The following is a 19,094-nucleotide window of genomic DNA, read 5'->3' as shown; positions in this document are numbered from 1 at the left end:
GGTCTTTTTGGAAATTATACCTTGGTGACCAGCCCAAGCTCACACACGACATCTGTAACAGAGCTAGACACAATCTTTGCAGCTAAAGGACAGGTCCACAGAGCCCAGCATCCTCTTATACAGGCTCATTCCCTCTGTCTCATTCTCCTGAGACTTTGGTCAGTGCTCCTGCACTTCTCTTGCTGTATGGTGCTCAGTACATAAGAATATCAATAAACTCCACTTGATGGCAACTCTTGGCCTACACCACAGACTGTATCATCAGCCTCTGCTGCCAGAGCTCGCTTCACAAGAGAGTTCAGGTATCAGCAGCTGGCGCTGCTGCGGCAGCATGGAGTGGGCTAATACATCCATCTTTACAGGTGGGCTTTGAAGGCTGTGTGGAGCTTTTGACCACACTGACCAGACTGCTGTTGGTATCAGAGCTAACACCACTAGTTCCTGTATTTCAGCAGTACACTGCAGGCAGCAAAGCGAAACATAACCTACAATAGAACAGACTCGAAGTCTTTCTAAGACAGAGGAGTGGGAGAGGAGGAGGCAGCAGGAACAAATCCCTGGCTTACTGACAAAGTAAAGGAGGCATATACCAACCACGCTTCTGTTCTCTACCTTAAGAGGGGTGGTATTTCAAATTGGCAGGTAACTAGCTAGCCCTAAGTGAGGAGAAACAGCTGCATGCAGTGCTAAGGGTGGCAGTTATAGCAAGTGCTCATCTCTCCTGTAGTTACCTCTCATTTCCATGGTTAGCCCTGCTCCCCCAGGTAGGCTGGAAATTGTGGCCACCTGGATCAAATCAGGAAGAGAAGCTGGCAAGGAGGAGGGAAGGAAGCAGACTGAAATAGAAATGTACACGTAGAGCCCAAAACAGATATTGTGAATGTGTGGGCAAGCCTGGAAGAGGGAAGAGACAAACATTTGGGAGACAGTGATGTGAGGGGAAGGGAAGTCTTGCATCTATTTGGCCCACGCCACTACAGTTAAGCTGGAAAGAGGAGCTGGGGGACCGGGGAAAACAAAATAACATTGACCATACAAGACTGACATTTCTAACTAAAAATCATGTTTTTAAAACAAAGACCAATGATGTACTCTTTCAAATAGGCAACAAAAATATTACTGAAAAAGCAAAGCTATGTTATTTCAAACCAAGACTATATTAACTAGAGATGGGTGTTCACGTTACAACATGCTGGACTCGGTCAATTTGGACACTTCACTTTGATTCCTGCCTGTTTTTCTGACCACGACACCAAACAAACCTGTCTTACAGTTTAAAAGCAGTTTTTACTTCAGGAAGAGGCTCCCTCTGGTTGGTTCTTTCACCAGCTTGCAATCAAAATCCAAGTTACAGTTAACAGCTAACGGCAATTGCTTTCTAGAGCTTGTTTTGTTTTGTTGTGTTTGTAAGGGACTTGGGAAAAGCTCTGAACAAAGGTTTTTGTAAAAAAAAACCAAACCAAAACCCACCATATTGCATTTAGCCACATCTAACTGAAATCTGTACTAGTTGGAAACCTCTGCTGTCTTAAAATGCTTCTCAGACCGAAGAATTACCTGCTGGACCAGAAATGGGGGCAGTGTTGAGCTGGAGATTTCCCAGAAGCTTTTGTTCCCATCCAAACTTCTTCTGGCCACCTCTACTGGTGAGCAAATTGCTTGAGTCTGGAGTGGTACCTCGAGGTGTCTTCTCTCCACTGACTAGAAAACAAGAAGCCACAGATTGGTTTATCACTGAGGGTGGCTGAGTCAGTATGTAATACAAAACTGAAGCTAAATTAAGGGCTGCAGGCTCCTCTGCTGAGAATAAGAGCCTGCAGTCACAGGATATAACACTATTAAAAGGAAAGGGCAGATTGACTTTCCATTGCTGTTATGGGAACTGTGACAAAAGAAAAGTAAACAGGAATGAGTCGTGGGCAAAACAGCAAGTGAATGATGACACAAAGCAGAAATACAGAATACAATCTTTAGCAACTGTTAGAAAGTTTCTCTTTTAGCCGGTAAAAGTATGTGCAATATTTTTTAATTACAGACTAATTTTAAGATCTCTTTAGAATACTGGAACCTGAAGTACATCGTACTTTTGCACAGAAAACAGGGGGTATTACTGCATAAATGGAAAGACTCATACCCCAGTCACTGCGAATTAACATAATACAAAGCAAATGAAACGTTCTGACTGCTGTTGGATGAGGAAGTGGCTTAGAGGTTTTCAGTCTGAACAGGGCTACAGAGACTGTAGCTTCAAGCCTAGGACATGAAAGAACACACTGAAGTTCTACTGCTCAGCCCAAGGTAGAAGTTTCATGTCTTCAGAGCAGCAGTCCTCCAATCCTCATGTAAGTTGTTGGTCTGAGGTACAGAGTGACGGATCATTGAACACATTTACAAATTAAGCGGTTCACTATGCATGAGATTATGAAAGATGAGCCAGACACAAACATTCAATAAAAATCTAAACAGGATGAAATCTGGCAGCAGAGGTATAGACTGGGCATATTCTAGAGGCCAGTCAATCACAAAGTCTGGATCAGAATCCAAATTTTTCCCAAGAGTAGGAGAGAGTGAAGATCCTAGTTTCTGATTCAGACTTAAATGCATCAGTCCAAATAAAATAATCTTGTTCTAATTTAACTGGAGTATTGTGCCCAATGTTATTGCAAAGTTAGTGTCAATCACAGGATGCCTATCTTTTCCCAGCCAGAGTCCAACTGTCATTCATTTTGATAACTGTCACACAGCAAACCAGGTCATGTGGAACTCTATAATCACACACTGGCTTCTGCATCAGCCTGGGTGGGTAGGTGATGCTAGTGTCTCAGCTGGAAGCTGACTCTCCCACACCATATGTCTTACTACCCATTTACTGCCAAACCTGGAACCCATTCACTGGTCAGCTCTACTAATAAGGTATGCATCTGAACAGTCTCCTCCACCTAAGCACAGTTATTACTGAAACATACCTTTACATTTCAGGAGTCTTTTGAAGATAATAACACCCAATCCCTTCCCCACAGTTTCAACCCCTTTCCAAATTTCAGTTACATGGCAAATAAAAGACAAGTCACTTGCAGATAAAAGGAAAACTTACTTGTTAAATAACAGTCCAAACTAAGGGAGACATTGTCAAAAGCAATAACGGCATCAGATCCTTCTTCCCATGAAGCAACAATCTGAAACCAAAACCTGCACAGATTGGAAGAACAGGGATTAAATTCTGTTAAAGAGATGAAACTCAGAGCTCTCCGCAATTAAAGCAGTTTTAGAAAGGGGGAAAAATGTTTTCTTTTCACATATAAAAATACTAAATTGCCAGAGAAAGTACCCTCAACCTTAACAAGAAAAGATAATCTGAGGAGGGGAGCTGTACATGAATACAGGCAGACAGAAAACAATACAGCCCCTCTTCCCTCCAGAAGCATACAACCTGAAGCAGGTGCAAATATGTTTGAGTGGGGGGCATCAGGACAGAAAATAAAGTCCCCTGGCTTCTGGCACAAAAAAAGAGAGACACTGAAGTGATTTTAATCTTACAAGTGATTTACACCCTTAAGTGTTACGAAACATAAGTAGGCTGGAGCTCCTGAAATCATTTGAGTTTCTAAAAGGAACTGGCAACCAGAGACTGAAACCAATTTAGAAAGTATTTGGTGTTGATCCACCCTCTAGGAAGCAAAGGATATCTAACAGTCTTGGTAGTCACAAAAGAGAGGAACTGACACTGGGTAGTCCACAGGAAGAGCAGAACTCATTATCTCCTTGTAGCAGCTGAGCAGCTTTGCCTCAAATCACTTCCACACTTTCAGATGGCTTTTGCCAGGAAGTTCTGCCACTCCTACGTTACCAGAAGAAAGATCCTGTAAATTCACCCTCAGTGATATTACAAGACAACAGGAAAAGAAAAAATAACCCACAACCAAATACTTCAAATCTGATAGTATATTGACCACACGTTAATTTAGTGCACTCATGGATTTAGGTTTTCTCTTAGCTTAATAAGTTCATGTTCTTCCGATGATATCTGCTGCATAAAATCATAATAATCTGCTTAGGAAGTAGAACAATTTCTAAAAGCAGCCAATCATGGCCCAGAAGTCAGATACAATGTTGAGAAGTTGCATCAAGACTATAAAAACATGAAACTATCATATGCTGTAGAACAAGCTGCAAGACAATAGGAAATATTATTTAAACCTCATTCTCTGTTGTCCCTTGATATTTCACACCAGCAGAAGCTAAGACATTCACGGGTCTCTTTAACGTAGATCTATTGCTGATGGTTCCTGCTCTATCTTTTAGACATAAGCATTTAGTCAGTATGTGAATTCTTGCAGATGTTCCAGCTTAGATGAGAAAGGGATGACAGAACAAGGTATTTTTGAGGACCAGGCCTATTTATTTAGAAAGGCTGTAGAAATCCTGTCCCTTTACTGCAGCAAGAATCTAAACACCAGCAGATTTTTTTTCTTCTCACAGACTCTGGACCTTTATGCATAGTACTGGATCTAAAATATTTTCTCTCAGCTTTTTGTCTGCTATCAGTATTCTTATGTTAGTCTAGTTGCCTCCTACTGTTTTTAAAATCTACCTCTCCTTTACCAGCAAACCAACCTCACAAAGCAAAATTCAAGTGAAGCTTCTCTGCTCTAATGTATATTTACTTTGGGATAGCATGTTCCTGTGTTTTCAGTGAGGGTTTTGACTGTTTCAGCCTCCTGACTGTCAACAAACGTAACCAACTTCCGTGTTGTTCTCACATACAGTGCAGCTTTCACCACCGGAGATGACAGTGAGGTTTGGCACAAACTAAAACAGACCCCAGGGATATATGTGCCTTTTGAGGATAGCTAGATTGAAGCATTGTCTTCTTCTGCAACTGGTGTTCTTGCTAAGCTACAGATGGGGACACAGAAAAGCTGACCCAGCCAAAGCAAAAATTTCAAATGGAAAAAACCTCCTGGCAGTCCTTGAAAGGTGCAAAGGATTTAGAACAGAGCACAGTCCATTCACAAGAGAAAAGAGTTGATATAGTTGCTACGTTGCTCCTTCTTTATTTCTGGTAAAGCAAAACAATGATGCTTCAATACTGAAATTTCTCGCTCCTTGGACATAGGGAGAGACTTTTCTAAAATGTCCCTGATGCATTTGATCTTCGGCCTTTTTCCTGGGGGTGTACACTAAATGCCACTTGGAGATGTGGACATTTTGATGTGTATTTATGTTTGTAAGGTGCTAAACTGAGGCTGGGAAATGAATTACAAAGACAGATAAGCAGTTCCTCCATGTCAGCTTTTCCCTCCACTTCTGCAGACTTTAGCTCAGGTTGCATACAAGAAGAGACAGGTACTTCTGCAAAGACCACTACGTACCTTCTTTGAACCTCCAGGCAACTAAATACTTCTTCTAAATAGCTTCAGGCAATTTCCTTGGCAGAACCTAAGCTTCATGCCCCAAGATGTTATGCTTTGATGCACTGCTCATGTCATCTGTCTTCAGACAACAAAGGGTTGTTCTTACGAGAATTACCAAATGTTCAGCCCCTAAGAACAGGAAGGCATGATACAAACCAGTATTTCTGTCACTGAAGGGAGTGCCACCTAACATGCCCATATAAGAATGCAATAGGTTGCTTTTTACTTTTATTTACAGTTTATTCAAGTTAAGAGACAGCCTTGCTGATTTCACCTGCGAGCACTTGAGAAGTTTCCTGAAGTTCACCAGGGATGAAAAAAAATTACAGAAATGCCTCCAAAATACAAAAATCATGTGAATGTTAAATACTGTTAGGACCATCAGTGCTGCTCTGGTTGTCTATTAATCTGATTTTTTTTTTTTTTTTACATGAATGCAGTTTCAGTACAAACCTTCTCTTGAGACCAGCATTTCTGCAACAAATAGTTCATCTTTTCCTCTTCTTCAGTTTAATGCCACTATTAATTTAGAAATATGATGTCTTTTAAATTCCATTGAAACAAGATCATCAGTTAACTAACATTTCAATCATTAGCTTTGGTGGTTTTAGCTTAATGGGCTAATTAAGGGAAATTTAATCAAAATTGAAGATGGAAATGTCACACATCAGTGAAACAGAAAAAAGCCCACAGACAATCTCGTTCCCTTGCCCCCTCCTTTTTTTTCTTTCTGTTTCATCCCTGAAATCAATGAAACAACTCCCTTTGACTTTGGTGGAAGCTGATACTGAAACACCAGAAGCGTATGTTATTGTCGTGACTCAGTATAACGCTGGAGGTGACAATGTCTCACTGATATTTTTGCAGAGATCAAAGTGGGGTATGCTGACTCCACATCCAGTACTTCAGATGGCACCTATACAGCACAGATACTGGTCCACGGTACTGTGTAGACATATTCACTGCAAACACAGACCCTGTGGTGGATGGCCATGAAAGAATATTCCTGAAGGCAATTATACAGAGGCAGCAAAATTAGTGCTGGCAAGTTTGTCATGACTTTGTTGCTTAATAAATCCCAGCAACTTCCTCACATGGAATCCAAACCCTCATCAGGCAAGTCTGTGTTTGTAAGCTAGATTTCTTCATAGGAATGAAAATATGGCTGCTACGAAAAGCTTTAATGGCTTGGATACTAGAAAAATCATTACTTGAGGACTGGTGGAAATTACTTCTTATCTGTCTCTTCTTTTGCCCTACTTCTTGACTCCAGGAGCACAGCTAGGAAGAAGTTCCTTAGATGTATGACGATTGGGAAGTACAAGTTACATCCTGCAGAGTTGAGTGTCAGCTGAGCTGTGAATGCAATTCATATGAAGGCCTTTTTTTTTTTTTTAAATCTGTTTGAGGCAGATGGGAAGTGCTGTACCAGGTGGACAAAAAAAAACCTAACTCAAATCTCCCCTTTGGGGAACATCAGCTTGGCTGTCTGAAGGATACAAGTTTTACATAAATTAAAAAAACACTCAAGGGTGACTACTGATCGAATATTTCAGAGTCACCTATAAGAAACGGCACCAAGGGCATAACGAACAAGCTTTTTTTGGCCTAACCTGTGAAATTTGAATCCAGGTGAACAGCTCCATGAAATGTAGGACCAAGCATATTCCAACTAAGTTAAATCTGACAGAAACAGGATAAAATCAAAGTTTAAGTTCTTTACTGTGAGGGTGGTGAGGCACTGGAACAGGTTGCCCAGAGAGGTTGTGGATGCCCCATCCCTGGAAGTGTTCAAGGCCAGGTTGGATGGGGCTTTGAGCAACCTGGTCTAGTGGAAGGTGTCCCTGCCCATGGTGGGGGAGTTGGAACTAGATGATCTGGGCTGTAATCTTCCCCATTCCTTAGGATCTTTGAATCTTGGGTTTTATTTCAGTGTGGTCAGTATTTGAGCTTCATCACATCATCCTGGGTTTTCTGTTCAGTTGTCTCTTTTTGCTTACTTATTTCTTTTCTTGATCCTAACAGAAGACTGGTTCCCCTCAAAATATCTGGGACTTATTTACAGAGAGAAATATAGAGCTACAAATATGAAAACACATCTATAGTTATGTTGGTATAGCCTCCATGAGGACAAACTGTTTTGCTTAAGTCACCTATCCTTAGGTCTTCATTGCACAGAAATGTTAGCTTTTGGGTGTATTATATCCTCTTCTGTTCAGAGGGAAATAAAAAACATTTTCCTTGAATTGAAGACCTCAGAAAGTTGATTTTGTACAAATTCTGCAGCTCCCTTCAGTAACAACTCTGAATTCCACCTAAATATTGTCCTTGGCTCATACAGACAGTTCAGGTTTCCATTAGCCAGACTCAGGCAGCTGTCTTCATGTCATTACTTTAGAAAGCCTCATAATCATTTTTTTTCTTTTTATTATAAAGATAGGGATTATTAACCAAGACTGAACGTTAATCTCCTCTGTACTCAATCCCCCATGCGGTGACACAATCACAGCATGCCTGTACGTACAGATCCCATTTCATAACTTGTAATGTTTTGCCTCTGATGGAACTGATTTCTCTCTCTACCTAGATAAAATAATTACAGCTGAACCTGCTTGAGACCAAGATACTTAGGGAACGGAGAAGTTTCAGGTCACTAACGTTATTACACTCAGGTTCCCATTAACTTCTCTATTACAAATGATGCATTGTTAGCTCACTTCACAAAGGAATACTCACTATTTGGGATAAAAGACATACTTCGGTGGAATGAGATTATTTGGAGAAATATAAGCATGTTAACCAAACTCAGTTACAGTGACAGAATTGCCATACAGGAAGTTACTTAATAGCTAGTAATAAAGGTTGAGATTCAAAGGTGTTATTAAAGGCAATCATGCAGAATATATACACGTACAAAATCTCTCACAGGTACTCTGCACACACTGTCACCAAAACCCCCCTCTTCAGATGAAGAGAACAGCCATCAGCAGAATAACTGTTTCAGAAGGAGGACAGTAGCAGACATAGTTAATGCTACAGAGCAGAAGAGCAGCGATACAGGCATTAAAGTCTCACTCTTTTTTTAACAAAGTAATGTGGAACCATGTCAGAGCAACACAGGCTAGGCTTGTTGGATGGATATAAGAAGAAAGAATAACGAGATTTGGGTATAGATGCGACCAATTAATATATATGTGGTAATGTGTAGGGAGACATGTGTCTAGCTTGTACGGAGGGTCCCTGTTTCTTCATAGCAGAATGGGAAGAAAGTTCAGGAACAACGGGAGACAAACAGTCCTCTTGGTACAAAATGTTGCCAAGAATGTTCTTTTTCTTTTTCTTCCTTGATGGGAAACCTGATGCCCAGAAAGGAATGTGAGGGAGAGACAGTGGCAATGCAAAAAGAAATTATTAGACAATAAGAGTGCTTAGCCACAGCTCATAGAAATACAATAAAGTGTATGACTATGAGACAACTTCTTTTTACTGCAGCAATGAGTGAGAGGTTCCCCAGCTGCTTTGCCTGCCATTGAGGTGACCTCAATGAGCTGCTGAAGGAGCCAGACAGAACAAAGGACCTTACTCCCAAGGACTGAAAGGGAATCCCACTTTGATAGGTAGACAAAAAACTGATGAGCACCAGTGTAGTTCATAAAAATCCAGCAAGCTGGCAAGACTGGAATAGGTAAAGAAACCAGTTTAAAGAAAGAAAGTACAATCATCTCGATGTGAATTATGACTTGTTGCAACAGAATATCACCTTCTGGGGTAACTTAAATCTGTAGAGTTGCTTTCTTCCTCAGGAAGGTCACATCCATACCTAGCCTTCCAGGTAAGACACATTTTTCTCTTCCAACATAATAAAATTCCTCAGTCCATGTTCAGGAGAAGGTCACCAGCAAGAAAATAATTTTGAAGCTCTCTGAGCACAATGGGACAAAAAGAAAATTGTTTTTTACTTTCTGAATGTGCTGCTCTATTAAAAGGACACAGAGCCTAATCTTGCTATCAGTGACAAGGCAAATGGTGCTGTCACTTACGACTGAAAATTTAGTTTCTAGGGACCTCAAATAAACTTCTCCTCTTACTCCTCCTTCCCCCATCTCGCCACCACTACTTAAGACTGGCTACAAATTTAGACTTTACAATACCAAAAAAATAAACTTGAGAAGAAAGGAAGCCAAGGAAACCTTTCTAACCAGTAGACACATTTACATTCCTTTTATATTTCTATACAATCTTCTGTCAGAAGACTGTACTGAGGTTGGTCGGGTTCCTATTAATACTTGCCATTTCTGCTTGGTTCCTCTCACAGAAGTTACAGTGAAATCTTTAAAGAAAAGGACAGGTTTAGTAGAGAATATAGGCCTTAAAAGACCAGAGCTAGTCTGGGCTGGGCTGGCTCACGTGGAGTCCACTTCCAGGCAACTCGAGCCAGGTGACAGACAGACCCACAGAACATTTAGTCTACATGCCACTCCACATGGCTGGCCTCAGCTTCACCAAGGGAGCAGAAATGAAGAGAATTAGAAATTGTTTCTTAAACCATTATTTTTCCAGCCAGGCTTCAGCCTATTAGAGCTGATCCTTTTCCACCTTTTACACTGTGTAGCAAAACGGTTGCTAGGGAGGTTGGTGATAATAAGCATCAGCCTACAGTAAGCTCCAACAAATCACTTTGTACATGTGCTTGTATTTTATCTATGTGATATACCTTAACCATACTGTTAAACTAACAGAATGTCTAATTATTAGCTACACAAATCACTTATCTTCAATTGCACCAGGCTTCTGTTTGCTCTTGCTGTCACATTCCCATGACTATATCATTATTAAAATTTAAACTTACATTGACTTACTAACTAAAACCAAATGTACAAAAAAAAGCAAGCCCAATCTACCAACGACAACAGAGCTTTCAAGACTCTGTTTCCTACTTGCATTTCTGTGAAGTTAAAAAACAACAATCCTCAACAGGCTCATTGCTTATCATTGGAAAACAAACAGTAATTTTCCATCAAATAAACCAATTTTACAATAACGCGGTTCTCTACACTACTCTCAACCCGAATGTTTTAGCACTGCATTAATGTGTAAATTCCAGTAAGTAAAAATGACCAGTTCTCTAGCTTTCACTAATCTGTGCAGATTATCTGATTTGCAGATAATGTGTCCTTCAGGGAGGGGTACGTAGCTCCAGGGGGGCCAAATGAAGCACAAGAAGGATTGTCAGTTCATGTTGAGTGTACTCAAGAGGCAAGTTAAAATACAGCACCTCTGGAGACTTTGCCTTTTGCCTCTGGTAGGCACAATCTGTTCATGCAACAGTTCAAGGAGCTCTTGCCCACAACTGGATTCGTTAACTGTAGCTGCTTTGATGGCATATCCCTCACCAGGCCCTTTGCCCTTCCTCCCCGATGCACAGAAGATACTGAGCATTTGGAATTGCATTACAGCTCTGTTAACCCACGCACCATGTGAGCTGACTCTCAAGACTTTTGCCCACACCTTCCAGAACAAGGAAGGACAGCTAACTTTGGGAAGATGTAAAAAGCCAGAACTTCAGCCTCTTTTAAGTCCACACAGGAAAGGTAAGACCTCACACAGGGTGAAATTGCAACTGGATGCTTTCCTAAGGATCAAATGGGAGGAAAGAAGGCAATCCTCTCCTCATCACGCTCTTGGAAATGAAGCGTGTGTCCAGGGTTGCCCAGGCTAACACAGTGCTAGAAATCTAACATCCCTCAGTCCCAGTTTAGCTTCCTTGACATACTCCTCCCTACTTTCTGCTCCTGCCAAATCACCTGAAATGTTCTAGCTGTGATTTTATGTCAAAATATAATTTCCCCCAACAGCCTGAGGGATATCAAACATTTAAGAAATGTCTGTTTCTAAAGATAGAGCTGACCTAATTCTTGGAAGTCTTCCTAATGATTCTTTGAAGTGCTATAAGCCAAACATGGAAATTATGGCTAAGCAGCTTTTGAACAAACATGCTTTTGAGCAGTTTTAGAGCATATTATCTTGTTATTAATAACACTTTCTATTCAGCTTCCCAATCACAATGGAACATGCTTTGATTTTGTGTGGAACTGGTACACTGGTGTGCTTTATTCAAGAGCTTTACTTTTGTGAGGCGATTTGAAGTTTCAGCTCCTCCTGTAGGAATATCTGCAATATCATGCTTCTTCTAACACAGACCCTCACAGCTACTGACACAGGAATCAATTAGAAAAAGACAGACACAGCAAGCTTTCAGCAGCACCAGCATTGTGTTCACATCAATTAAATACTTCTTACAGTTCAATAAAACTGTCATTTATGCCCAAAGTATATATACTACAGACTCCCCAGTACGACTTCAGTGTACACTTCCATAGAGTTCCTTCCTAATTTGTACATCAGTCCAGATTTCCTAAGAAACAGGTTTTGCGATGGTGAGAAAGAAGCTTGCAGTATTTCCATGTCTCACAGTAGATTTCTTCCTTCCCAGGAAGGACTGGTTTCAACTAAATCAATCTTAGAAAAAAAATCATTAAAACAGTGCACTTTCTGTGAATAAATAAGAACAAAAACTTTTCAACAGACACCAAAACTTAAAAGTTTTCCTTGCTTATGTCTTAACCTCCAACAAACTTTCTTCTCTCAGTGAATCCTGCTGTCTTTCTCTGTAAGTAATGGGGAAGTAAGAGTGTCAGGACCTTATGCATAATATTGTCAGCACCATGTTATCAGTTGAATCTGTAATTCCACATGAACCACTGCTAGCCTGGCTCCTAAGATCAAAGTATTCTCTGCCTGACTGTGCAACCAGAGAGAATTTAAAGGCAGGCAATAGTATAAGAGTATAGAATAATTCAGGTACAAAACATTCCCCTGGCAACATTAGAAAATAAATCACATAAATAATAATGGCAAAATATACCATTCTTCAAAGGAAACACAGCTGAAGGGAATGAAGCAACCAGGCATTTTTACAAATGGTGCTTCAGCAGTGACTGAACAATAAGCCTAATGCTGATATTTTTTAAATCTTTGACGCACACATATTAATTATACATTCAGGACCAAAGCATTGGCAGTGTCCTTGTTGTGTTTGCAGCCTATGTGCATCCCCAAGAGCCAGCAAGATAAAAGACATATTCATACAATGTTTGTTCAAACTTCTTATGAGGCAAACTATCCCTTAATGAAATCCATTATTTCTAGGGCACAGATTTCCAAAAAGACAAAGGACACCAGTGTTCATGACACAGATTGTAGATGCATCTTACAGCCTAAGGGCCAGGGCATCAGGAGGTAAAGTATGTCTGTCTTCTCTATAAACAGCATAAGCCAGAGCATACACAAAAAGTAAACAATGAACAAGAGTATTCCCTTAAAGCTGACTTGTAAGAAACAGCTAAAACAACACTCTAAATAAGCATATGCCTCTAGATTAAGCATATGCTACCAGATAAACCTTTTACGCTTAGAGCCAGAATACAGTCATAACAGAGAGCCCTTTATTAAGCTGAGCCTCCTGCTACAGCCTACACAAAGGTATTCACATGCACCCTTGTCTGATTTTGCAGCAGGTTCTTCTCCCATCTCTTTCATCCTCAGATCTAGACACATTGAACACTTGGGACTTTGATACCCAGAAAAAAAAACAACTATGGAGCTCACATCCAACTCTAGCAAACCACGTAAGAGGATCAAACATGCTACATAAAACAGTATGTGAAGAGAATGATAACTTCCAGTCGATGAAATGGAGACACAGAATTTTAAGCACCTTGCTGTAAACTACCCATCGACCCAGTCTGTGAGCCAAGACCACCACTCAGGAGTTCTAAAATTGGGTGCTTTGCTCCAACTACTCAGTTATTCCCCACCTCTAACAGAAGATACCTCCCGGGGACAAAGCGCTTCCTTTCCCTGACAGAACAACTTCCAGGAGCAATGCTGGCCATTTTTGTTGCCAGGTAGCTAGCAATGAAATGACTGATCACCATGAAGGAGAATGATGAGGAGACTCATACCTATCCAGTATATCTGGGAGAGGTAAGATCATCCACTGCCATATTCCCAAACCTTCGCTGTTATCTGAATACCAGAATGTCCGGCTTTGTTCTTTTCCTGTCTTGTTCTCGACCAGCACCAGGGATATATTTCCCAGCAAGACACCATGGATGAGCCATGACATTCGTAGCTAGAAGAAAGAGAACATACGAGATTAAACATCACAAACATTATCCAAAAGTTAACAAAATTCCCAGCTCTTCTTTAATTTCTTTGTTCTCTAATCACTAAAAAGTCAATTCTCCCTCCCCTGTGCTCATGTAATCCCTTTAGAAAAACTCCACAGATGTGGAAGCCTGTAATACTTAGCATATGCTATTTAATATTGGAACTACTGGCCTTTCTTTTTGGTAGTTTTGGTAGAGTCCAAAACATCTCTGTTTTAGCTTTCACATTATGTGTCTGTAATTTTAAAGGGATAAGCTAATACCTCTATTATCTGGAGTACAAAGATCCCACTCCCCTAAGATGCCACCTGTGCGATTCAGGTTAAGACTAACAACTTTTTCAGCAATAAACTTTTATATTCTGGCAGCAGCAAAAACACAGGGAGAATAGCTGCAATAAGCAGGCATCACTAGTAATCACACCCTCATCCCCCAAATACTCTTTTCAAAAATCAGTTTTTCCTTACCTCCTTCAAAGTTTCTACAGACTTTCCAATTCAAGTTCAGTAATAATTAGGTTTTTTATTAATTAAAATACGTTAGGGAACTGGTATTCTAACATTTCTGTTATGTTTAATGTAATTGAGTCCATTTCTATGCATTTATCCCTGTATATAAAATTATTTCATGTAGTTTTCTCATTTTATGACTTTCTCTCCCACATTGTATAAAAAGAAAAACAATCCCTTCCATATCAGGCTAGTGTCAGAACACATATTATATGAATATAGCCATCTAATTTTCTTGTGAAGAAGAAGAGGCGCTAATTCGTTTTTGATAAAGAGCGTAAGTAAAATACACATATATATCACATGCAGGAGCTGGATCTCATGTCAATAAGCAGTAGAAGTGAGAATGCTGAAGGAACGAGGTTATTAAAGCTACATTAATGACAGAGGTTTTGGACACTAGAAAGTGTTCAGCACAGTATCTAGCATTCATGCATGTTAAAAAATAGCCCCCTGGTTTTTAACACTTCAAAGCCAACACCTGAGTCAGGAGGCTAGGAATTAAATTTGTATTTTACAGAGGAATACCTGATAACATTACTTACTTTCTTGCTTTGATAGCACAGAATATTCATATCCATTTCTCAGCATAAAATGCAACTGCTAGATTTTGCTTGCTGTTCCTATCTCACAGTGTATGTCTGTCCTTAGCAGCCAAGTCAGATTTAGGGGTCAAAAGGACAGAAGTGTTGCTATTATTCCTAGCTTATGCTCACAGTTTCGGGGTGGATGGAACAAAATTCTGGATACCCACTATATTAAATATCAGTACTGAACTTAGGTAAATGGTGCAGTTCACCCGCCTGTCTCCAAATTTACAAAGCCAGCAGTGATTCTGACTACACTGCAAAACTATGTCAGAGACCGAAAAATCTAGATGTGGTTCTTCTCTCTCTCCTGTCCCAAAATCACTGCACTTGCCTGGAATTACTCCTGGGTCTGTTGTACCGCTAGCATGTACGACACAAGCATGGATAAGATGTACTAACTGATATGCAGGTATGGGTCTGTGAATCCATTTTCTTATATTATTTTGACCAGACATTCAAGATTGATGTGTAAGGTTTTGAGTGGTTCAGCAAACCACCACAGGGGCCTTCTAGACCACAGCACTTCTGGGCACAAGCCACTGCTCAAGTCTGACTACCAGCTCACTCTCACCCCAAATTTGGGAAAGGACTTGTGGAGTCCCATGTCCGTTTCCATAACGTCAGACAGTGGAAACCATAGGATGAACTGTGAGGATTTTCACCTTGCAGACACCAGAGAGAAAAAGCAGAGTCCATCAGGATTGTCAGGAACTGCTTCAGATACAACATGAAGTGATAGCCAGGGAGGCAGCTGAGGAGGGCTGAGTTCATACCCACAAGTTCACCAGAACCAAGACTGGTAGAAGGGGTTATTGACAACTGTTTATGGAGTAGGAGGCTGATGCCTTCAAACTTGGTATCTGCATGGCTACTCCTAACTCTTAGTGCATACATGGTCTTAATGGCAGGTGACAATCAAGATGTAAGAACTTGCTGGGCGTTTTCTATTTTCAAGTACCTACGAAATGAGGCTATTAAAATTACAGTGAAAATTGTTGTCCCTTAAATATAATTGGAATAACTTTCAGAGCCACTTAAGTAATTTCCCTTGAGAAAACTGATCAGGACTAAACATTTCTTTTTTTTTTTCCAAATAACTTTGGAATGCCAGTGGACATTTAAAGCACTCAACCTATAGCAGGGAAAGCAACTCCTTTTACTGAGAGTCCACATGTGAAGTGCTTTTAGGGACTCTAATGCCAACTCTACTGTAACGCACTACATTAAATTTCTAATACAGGCAAGCTGGAGCAACTTCACTGTGCCATTTTGACAGTTCAAAATTTGAGAGGTAAAGAAAGCCCTGGAGCTCCTACTACGCAGGAGCTTTCAGATCTCTGTCTCTTCTGGACACCTGCCAGACAGTAAGAGGTAACATCTACATGGCCAGAAGTGAGAAAAGAGTGAGCCTTTGATAGTTATTAGCGTAACACTAGAGCAAAAGCTGAAGCAATTGATGAATTGGAATGGATGCCTTTGCACACATGTCAGCTGTTTGAAGGAAAGAAGTAGTTGGCATTGGATGTGGGAGATCAGTTCGTTGGCAAAGTGCAACATGCAGACTCTAATGAACTGGCTCTGAGTGAATCGACTGGCACTGTGTCCAAATGGGCATTTTTGGCTGTGATTTCCATGGTTTCTAAGCTTCACAGCAGGGCAGTCCAGGTCTTTTCACACCTGCTGAAGTGAACCAGAGCAGATGATGAGCTGGATACCACAGTAAAGACTTCCGAATGGGGCTGGCATTCATTCTACAGAATACGGCATCAATGATGGCAGATGGTACTACATACACGATGCATCCTGTAAGTAGTACAGTGGCACATTTGGAAAAATCTGAATCTGGGCTGTTGGTGGCATACCTCTAACATTATGTATCAAACATCTCCCTCTGTGTTAAACCAGCAGCAAAACATTCAGAAGCTAGAAACATCACTGAGAAATTAATTAAGCATTGCAGGTAGACATTGGCTCAATGGCACCTTGCTTTCCAGCTTTAGAACCCACCATAGCTGGTGATTAGCTGTTCATATGCAAACCCACTGACTCAGTAAATGAAACGCTCTAAACTGATTTGGGGAAAATTAAAGGGAGAGAGAGCCCATGGTAAACACACAGCATATTGAGGCAAAACTTGGGTCAGATGGCCACATGCACTGTACTGCAAACACCATCTGGAAAGATGCCTTCTGAGAATCCCCTTAGCCTCCGGGTTTGTGGAATTTCTGAACCGACAAACAGGAGATTCAATTCATCCAAGCAAGAACAAAAAACTAATCCTTATCAATATAAACAGGGCTTGGCAGGTTTAACAAGCAGGTGAAGAAAAACAAGGAGGGTAGATTTTCTAGCACAAGCTGCATAATTTCAAGACCACCTGAGAAACAAGACTTGCATTTTACTCCCGTATGCACAAAAGAAATAAAATACTGAGAACCTTCTGGGGTGAAGTTTGAGCCTCCTTACACCTGTGAGTCTACTTTAATGGCTAGAAACATTCCAGCATGAACTAGTGCTTAGATGTCTGACTGAGTACCAATGACAAACACTCACAGTAGCATAAATAAAGCATTCCTCAGTGGCACTCCAGAGAGTTATTGTTTCTTTTTCCTCCCTTTCTGAGTGGCAATGCCCCTCACTATTAGTATTACGGTCCTACCTGGCAGGAAAAGCTAGTTGTCAGTCTTTAGCACAAGTAACAAAAGAAAGAGGAAAAGATGAACATACTTCAAACCAGGCTTGGAGTAAGGTATTTTTAAGAAGACGGAGATGAGCCTACAGGCATCCTGCTCCCAAGGAACTGCACTAGCTGGATCCCACCAGTGGCTATCTTGTTACTCACACCCCAACTCTGCACCACAGGCTTACATCTTGTGAGACAGCACATTATTTAGTAGTTCTCATGCCCCCAATCCTTGGCCCCTACCTACAATACTTGTCAAAGGAATTGCTCAAAATTTTCCTGACCAGGAACTGCAGATTCTTGAAATACAGACATTTATTTTTCTGAAAAACATAACTCTTGTTTTGGGTCTTCTTCACTGGATTGGAAACAGTAGAAGTTGTTTTCCGATGCGAATGCACTGACCCAGTAAATGTAAGTCAGGCATTAAAGAAGCCTGGAAAACACCTCATCGTTGAATAGAAACTGAAGCTGCAAGTTGGAATACGGTTTACATTACACAATAGCTGCAGACACCTTTACCAAGTCTCAGTAAGTTTTGTACATGAATATGAACTACGTTTGAGGCGTGAAGTTTATCACATTGGCAATATTGTTTTTCTTATTAGAAATGAGAAATGGTTGCACAAAACAGTACAAACAAAGACATCTATTAGGACTGTTCAGCAATTTAGACTTGGACTCTTATGAGTAAGGAAGATAATCAAAAGGTCTTGTTCCTGTTTTTTTGGCCGGATCAACAAGTGTGCATGATCAGTCTCTCTTGTAGTCTGCTGGCACTTCTGCTTTTGCTTAGGACTCAGATGTGCAAGCAAAAACCTTATGGAAATGATAAAATGATGATTAACTGATCTGATCAGGTAGCTTCAAAATATCTAGGCAGGCAAGAGAAGCTTGTATTTTATATGGACAGATTCTCATACTATTTATTCTCAAATTATTTCTTACTTATGCTTACTTTCATAAAATCAAGGACCTAATAAAAGCACCTTCATTTCAGGAAACAAACAAAAAAAAAAAAAAAAGACAACAACAAAAGAGAAAGAAAGAGTTCATAATTTTGCTGCCAGTGTACTGTGGAGTGACCAGGCCTTCAAGAAATTTCAGATATTATAGATCCTCCAGTTCAATGACACAGAAGCCAGGTAGCAAAGGAAGCAAGAAAAGATAAAGACAGATAACAGTGAATAAGCTGTACAGATTTTAAAAACAACACTTTAAAATTAAAAAAAGGATGCTAACAACATTCTGCAAAATAAAGCACATGAAAGGCTGTGCTAGAGGCATATCTGTGTTGCATTTTTCATGCTCATAAATGTTCTGAGTCAATGTTATTACCATGTACCCTTCGAAGTTATTTAAAGCTCAAGGAATAGAGGAGGAATAGAGGAAAAGAGACATGCTCTGCAGGTGTCAGCATAGGGCTCAGAATGCACTCAAGGAATGATTTATATTATTGATTTACATGCTTTAAAAAAAAACAACACTTATGCATAGAAAAGAGAAGTGAATTAATAACCACAGAGGATGAAAACATCTTTATAAACCTGAATGAGAGGGCAAACTTCAACTATACTGTTTTACATCAACATATTATATTTATTTTCTAGAGAGAATAAGTCTACACTCAAAAAGTAATTTCAGGCTTAAAAGAAGTCTGGCTCAGT

The 19,094-nt window shown here is 40.3% G+C and overlaps 1 protein-coding gene across 1 annotated transcript in view; it reads right to left on the bottom strand.

Moving 5' to 3' along the window:
- The window catches only part of ALK (anaplastic lymphoma receptor tyrosine kinase), a 219,971-nt gene that overhangs the window by 42,119 nt on the left and 158,758 nt on the right, over positions 1-19,094 (bottom strand). The window contains exons 8-10 of the mRNA XM_010577848.1: positions 13,439-13,608; positions 3,095-3,189; positions 1,558-1,701 (exon numbers count right to left, since the gene is read on the bottom strand). Coding sequence (XP_010576150.1) covers positions 1,558-1,701; positions 3,095-3,189; positions 13,439-13,608 — 409 coding nt within the window. The remainder of the gene's footprint in view (positions 1-1,557; positions 1,702-3,094; positions 3,190-13,438; positions 13,609-19,094) is intronic.

The sequence above is a fragment of the Haliaeetus leucocephalus genome, unplaced genomic scaffold (genome assembly GCF_000737465.1).
Source record: "Haliaeetus leucocephalus isolate CR32 unplaced genomic scaffold, Haliaeetus_leucocephalus-4.0 Scaffold577, whole genome shotgun sequence".
Lineage (NCBI taxonomy): Eukaryota > Metazoa > Chordata > Aves > Accipitriformes > Accipitridae > Haliaeetus > Haliaeetus leucocephalus.
The sequence above is the reverse complement of the archived record's forward strand: the minus strand, read 5'-3'. Positions and strand labels throughout refer to the sequence as shown.